The sequence below is a fragment of the Rhopalosiphum padi genome, chromosome 3 (assembly GCF_020882245.1).
Source record: "Rhopalosiphum padi isolate XX-2018 chromosome 3, ASM2088224v1, whole genome shotgun sequence".
Taxonomy (NCBI): Eukaryota; Metazoa; Arthropoda; class Insecta; order Hemiptera; family Aphididae; genus Rhopalosiphum; species Rhopalosiphum padi.
Genome location: NC_083599.1, coordinates 61,980,698 through 61,988,071, shown reverse-complemented (window position 1 = coordinate 61,988,071; position 7,374 = coordinate 61,980,698). Strand labels below are relative to the sequence as shown.

Sequence of the window (7,374 nt, the reverse complement as noted above, 5' to 3'; positions counted from 1 at the left end):
TTTCTTGCCAATTTGATGACTGGAACCCGTAAACCATTAAATTATTATTGTCAGTTTCTTTATAGATATGTGTGTGTATTTCAGGTGTTATTTGAATGCCGTCATTATCTTAATGACATGCAATATGATGGTAAACTGCGCGCCAAGGGCTCCTGAAATTATAGAATGGAACGTCCAAAATCACTTTTGTGGCTCAGCCATCCCAATAGTTATGGGGCTTATTTGCAAACTCCCCGAGTCTAATCCTGTACAGGCTGAAGTACAGGTTGAAGGTAACTCCATAAAGCAGTATAATTAATTATCGCAGTTCTGTTCACGTTTTATTATTTGAATTGGATCTATTAAAAATTAATTCAGAACCGCTCTTATAATGGATAAACTCTTATTTTACAAGACATAGTAATCTAAGGATTACGTAGCACATTTTGTACGAGTATACGGAGCACATCATATTTCTATCATTGAGCAGTAATTTAATTTATAACTTAAGATTACCCGATTTAATATAATATAATGGATTTCCCATTTACCTCGGTATACCAGCCGGTCATTTAGTTTGACTCAGTTAATAGAAGCCGAGAGGAAATAATCAAAGGTTAGTTTTAATAACATAGAATTATTATATTCATAAATGAATCTAGAAATTTATAGCAGTGTGTGCCTTTACCTCAAAAAGGCCCTCTGTGGTTCAAAATACCTCTCAGTTATCATACGTACCTATAAAAGATGTTTCCCATTTGAAATAACAACATTAATAATATTAAATAATATTAAGATTAATTTTCATTAGTTTAGATGCTATTTTTCATGCGGTAAAATACACATGTAATGTTTAAAAATTAATCAATTTAATAAACTACAACTATTAAAAAATGCAATATATGTTACTCAATTATTTTTACTCGCATTACCTTTTTGCAACTGAAATGAGTATTATGGACCCTACACACGTTTATACGAGTCGCAGTGTGTGCACTGACACACTCAGCACACTCTGTAGATTCACCTATGATTGTATTGTACACTGTATCATTACATGAAAAAAAAATAGTTAGGGGCCATCGACAACTAATTCTTGCGACCGAGTACTCTCCTTTCATTTCGTCTACTACATCCACTCCACCTTTAGTACCATTATAGTACGTTATGACTTCTGGTTTTTTTTGGTCACCGGATTCCGGGTCAATGATACCTTGATCATGCATACTTGATATCATAATGACATTTTTATTTTTGTTTGGAGTATAAGATGTAAGTAAAAGGTCTTTTCCATATCCAAATAAAGTGGAATTTACCTCTCTTTTTTTAGTTTCTATAAAAACCGGATGAATTTCCCTTATGTTTTTCCTCAAAGTGCCCACTACGGTAGGATTATGATTTTTTAGTAACTCATTAGGCAATGGAATTGAATTGTACCAATTATCCATAGTAATATTGCGGCCAGTTGTTGATATCGGCGATATTAGTCGTTTTACAATACTTGACGGAGAATTGTCACATTTGAAAGGGCCATCCGGCTGAGTTCCTACGTAAACCCCCATATTAGACGTATAAAATGTACGAGAATCAACGAGTGCTTGAATTTTGATACCGTATTTATTTGGATTATTTGGTATATATTGTCGAAAACTGCAACGCCCTCGAAACCCTTCTAGCATCTCATCTATAGTACAATTCTCTCCTACAGTATAATTTTCTTTACATCGCCGAACAAAATTATCGAAAACTGTACGAATAGGTGCTAGCTTGTCTATTGCTCTTCTAACGTTCCTTGTTTCAATATCATCAAATCTAACAGCTCGAAGTAATAAGGAAAAAAGTTTTTCTGACATGACTGCCCGGAAATATTCAGGAGCAAAACCGTCAGTACTTCACAAATCGTGTAGGTTCAAATGATTGCTACGCAAATACCCAGCCAAGTACAATAATCCTAAAAGGGCATCTATTTCTTCTTTCGTAGTATCACGCACATCCTTCTTATTTTGATAATTTGCACGGATTTTCGCTAAATATTTATTAGTACACTCAACTATATCTATAACTACAGTATCAGGAAAAAATAACTTCCAGCAATCCAAGACTGATTTAGCATCTCTAGCGATTCTTTTCATTCCGGGCAAATGCAAAACAATATTATGACGACGAGTACGGACGTTAGAAGGGGGATTATTTTTATACCATTTAGTTATTTTATCTTTCTCTACGAAAAACTCTGGTTCGGAAATTATAGTAATATTTTCACCTGAAAGAGAAGGTGATCGACGACGTACATTTGATGTAGTTTGATCGGTGCTTTCATCACTATCACTTTCCACATTTTCAATACAAGTCAGAATTGGCATCGGTATCATCGGAATCAAATAACGCGTAATCATCCTCAACCTCACTTAACCACGCACACACTTTTTCACAATTTTTGTCCATTATTTAAAAGTATTAAAAAAAAATAATAAAATTCTAAAAATTATAACACGGTTAGTATTGTGCGAGCGGGACGCTAACATAATCGATACTGCGTACTTTTACCAGTCATAATATCCACATAAATATGTTTTTGTTGTTATTTTAGTTTATTATTATTTAGATAAGAGGTATGTGGAGTTTCAAAACAATCTATTTTTATTTGAACAAGTTTTTCCTAAAATAAGTTAAATGTTAGCGAAACGCTAACACCGATACCGATGACGGGTTAAGTAAGAATTACTAAAATAAATATTAATATAGAATACTGGTCTACGACAATAACAATATTAAGATTAAAATGAATAGTTCCTATTTGCTAACAGATTGCTACTTCAAAAATTGATAATTAGAGCACTTTTTCTACTAGTAAACGGTTCTCAGAAAAATAAAAAAAATACATCATTGTAAAATCAATAAATTCATCGCCGGGTATCAAAAAAGGACAAAAAAAAAAATGTAATGTACAATATATAATTGTTGATTAATATTAATAGGTGTATAACTGTTATTATATCATTTTATAACAATGAAAAAATATTAATTATTAATTACTAATTGATAGTAGGTATGTACGTAGTGTAGTAGATATTAAATGGGTATCTAATTATCTGTGGAATACGGCAGGTATCACTACTCGCTGTCGCGAGAGCAGTTTTGCCAACTCTAGCTGGTCATATATTGTATTTTGTATTATATTGTTTTATGTTATTTTTCTTGTCATCGCCTGAACTGTCGCGATTTTGTTCCCCTCTACGCACCTCCGCCTGTCGCCGCCGGCCATTACCCGTGAGGCGATCTCGTACGAGCCTCTTCGCTCGCGCCGTTCATACAAACAAGTTCTAACGCTTTTTTCCGCACGTCCGCGAATCTGTAAACGCTACGCGTAAAAACCTCGTGATTTTTTCTATCGTTCGACCTGAACTCCGTCCGTCGACGAGTTTATTCTGTGATTTCTAGTTTACTTGTTATAATAAATTATTCACCTGTTTCGGCGTGTTTACGCTCGAATCTTTTAAACACTCGTGTTTAGTTTTTTTACCCTACCCTTGTACGGGCGGTAATAGCTCTTTGGTTTCGACATATTCGTCACATACGACGTCGTTTAACAAATGTTGGAGGAAACTATCCGTACCACGTCCGTTATTACCACATATCTAATGATAACAATAATTTTGATCTATCAGGAGTGTGACTTCTTGTACCAAAGTAATTAATATCCACTATCAATTCCTTAACTTCAAGATCATTATCTAGGAGATAACTATCTGAAGAATTACCACTGATAAACGAAAGCAGCATACCATAGGCACAAATAGTGTTTGAAATTTGGGGGGAGGGGCTGTAGATCAGGTCTATACTGGAAACTTTTAAATTATCGCAAAACATCATTAGTTTTTGGGAGGAGATATAGCAATTCTAGGATGGCTAAGCCCCCAAGCTTCCCTCTATTTGCGCCTATGGGGCATAACCAAAACATTAACTGTCAAATAAATTTATCCAACAGTTACTTATCTACTAGTTGGACATAATACTGAGAAACCGGGCCTAAGATTTCTAATATCAGTTAGGTGTACTAGACTCAAAAAAGCGTTGCATAAAGACCTATTCTAAAAATCTATGTAATCTACATTTACATTAATAACATATTACTATGAAATATATTAGATGTCTCATAGATGTTTTAACGTTTGCTGGGTAAACATATCGCATTTATTTCAATATAAAAAGTATAGTAGGTATAATTTTATCATGAACTCGAAAAGTGACAGGGCGAAATTCAAAGAAAAAATTATTATTGAGTCATATACACTACAAGGACGATTAATAAAAGTAAATAGGTACCATATAAATAGGTTTATAAAATATAAATACAATCATAGTCATTGCCTTATTTGTGATTGCGAATATTTGTAGGAAGGTGTTTGTACGGTTAAATTATTTTTGTTGAAATTTAAAAACAAAATGCATTAAACGTCGTGCAATAATAATTTATTATAGAATAAATATATAATAAATCTTAAAAATAGTACTAAAGTATTAAATAATAATATATTTTTTTATTAGTTAATAATCTATATTTATATAAAAACGGATATACTCATGGGCGCAACAAGGGGGGAAGGCTTTGAAGTGCTTAGTACTCCCAAATTTTCTGTATACCTGTATTTTACAATCTTTGTAAAATTTCTGATTTGATAATTAATAATTTACAAGTATTGACCAGTAAAATTGATAATTTATCAAGTTATTATGTACAAATGGATTCAAATGCGTTAATTGTAGGCTAGGTAATTTAAGGCGTACAGTACTACGGTACACAAATACGTAGAATCAATAGGAATTTTGCTTATCATAAATATTGGAGGGGGGCTCTCGTGTTGTACTATAGGTTTGGTTTTAGCACTCCCATACATTTTACCCTACCTAGTTGCGTCCATGGATATATTTATATATATAGGTACTTATTTATGTTAGAGAAAACTGACGTGGGTAAGCTACTCGTAAAGTAAATAAAATTAATTTTTCATTAATTTAAATACGATTGTTATCATATTAATCATAATAATACTTCGTCCAGTTTATTTTATGCAACCTATCTTTGTTGTTAGATACCACCATTATTCAAGAGAGTCGAGTACGGCGTGGTATCGTTGACGACTGTTGTAGGAGTGCTTGTACTCCAATTTACATGCAATCATATTGTCACGAAGAGCTAGAAAGGTGATCCTAACTTAAATTAAATTTTATTTATTTTGTAGAGGGTGAAGAGGGTTACATGTAATTTTCTTAAAGACAAATAATTTTGAGATTTTCATTATTTGATCAGTAAATTATAATATAATTCAATATCAAAACTTTTTCATTTTATAACAGTAAAAAAATAACAGGAAATTATTTTTAGAAAAAAATTTTAACATTCATCATCATTACAGCCTATTTTAGTTATTTAAATACAAATAATTAAAAATAATAATAATATTTAGGTAAATATTACATTACCATTATTTTTTCTTTATTTGAAGACAACTTGTATATACATAAACATTTTAAATACTTATTCATAACACTACATTTTTCAACAACAAAAAATTGTATTTTTAAGTAATTCTTTTTACATTTTTTTCATCATAATACAACTTTAAAATGGTAATATCAATAAAAGTAAACATTTTCTAGATAATATTCTTAGCTTTAAATTTGATAATAAGTAAATTTACTCTAAAGTTAAAGCTATTATCATAAATGTGTTCTGCTGTTCTGCTGAACGCTAATTTGCTATGACGTGCGTGAATTTCTTAAGTATAGTTATTTTTGTGAATTATAGGATTAGCACAGATCAACCAATTATCAACTATCATAGAAGTCGAAGAACACCAAAAATAACAATGACAAAAGAAACAATTTCAACAACAGCAGAAGGTACCAATGACTATTTAAACACCAGAATCAATAACTACAACTACAAAGACTCCAAGGTTTAAGATCCCCGATGGACAAAAGCAGTTTACCAAAATAAATGTCATCATCTGTTTCCTTGATTAAAAACCAATTATTTTAATTAATATACATATGTTTTTTATAATAACCTACATTTTCTTTGTATTTAAAAAAAATATAATAAACAAATTACATATATATAATTTTCTAAAGAAATTTCCTAAAATCTACTCAGTACTCCATTGCTATATAGAATGGATTAATAATAGGTATGCTATCAAAAATATCGATAGTTACTAGGTACTTAATTGTTTACCGTCTACTTATACGTTTAATTAAATTATCTGAAGATATTCATCTAAATTATGGTGATTTTTATTTTAAATAACTGTGTAAATGAATATTCTTTATTTATCTAAATAGTAAATTACTATAATAATTTAAAGAATTATAATATTTTGGTTGAAATGACTATTTTTGTTTTATTTTAGTTAGTATTCAAATTTGTAAATCATAACATATTGTAACGGAATTATTATGAAAATTCTAACTACCATATAAGAATAATATCAAAGACTGGTTCAATATTTAAGTTTTTACAGCCTTATGTTCAAAATAATTTAGGGAGAAATATGATATTTTTGTAATGGAAAATACCAGTGTTGAAGTCTCTGACGAAGCATCGTTATTCATTACCGTTACCAATCATGTCATTGTGTCTGATGAACCTTACATGTATAAGGATCCCATTCATAAAACGTTATAACATGATTTTTACTTAAGTACATAAAATGTTGTAAGTTACAATGTTTTATCACTTTATTTTCCATATTTTGACAAAATGTTTGATTGTATCTTCTACAAGTATAAAAACACACTAAGTCCTAACAGAAGATTTTTTATAAATTGAATAAATTTTAAAACCTATATCATTGTATCATATAATATTTTGTTTGTCAGTATTGTAATGTATCTAAGGTAGGTACTAAATAAATTGTTTGCGCTGCAAACGATCCTACACAAGAGGTTGGCACCTGCGAACTTGCACCCACACTAGATTGATTAGAGCTTAATAACTACCAGATGATAATACATAAAATTACCGACATACATGAAATATTTATTTTGCACACTTTTAAATACCTTTATAATAATAATTAATCACTCACCGGAGATGATTCGTCTATCTGGTTGAGATAAATAATAACAAATTAAATACAAAACAATGTATGCATATACAGAGACAACTGCTCATAACATAATAAAAAGGGGAATACAGCACAAAAATAATTTGTGAAATATGACTATTTGACAATTATCCGTAATATTGTTATACTTTGTTCTTCAGCCTTTCGAATAGAATACTGGAATCATTTACATTTATATTTTTGATAGTATAGATTATAACAGTTAATTTAAAACATTTATAACAAACAGCGTTTATTTTTTAGTGTAATACTGCAATCAATTTTA

At 30.4% G+C, this 7,374-nt stretch overlaps 1 protein-coding gene across 1 annotated transcript; it reads right to left on the bottom strand.

Annotated features, from left to right (window-relative positions):
* Positions 1 to 884: 884 nt before the first annotated feature.
* LOC132925305 (piggyBac transposable element-derived protein 4-like) lies at positions 885 to 1,832 on the bottom strand. The gene has a single exon (XM_060989713.1). It carries the CDS (start codon positions 1,830 to 1,832, stop codon positions 885 to 887), a length of 948 nt encoding a protein of 315 aa, XP_060845696.1.
* Between the last annotated feature and the right edge of the window lie 5,542 nt (positions 1,833 to 7,374).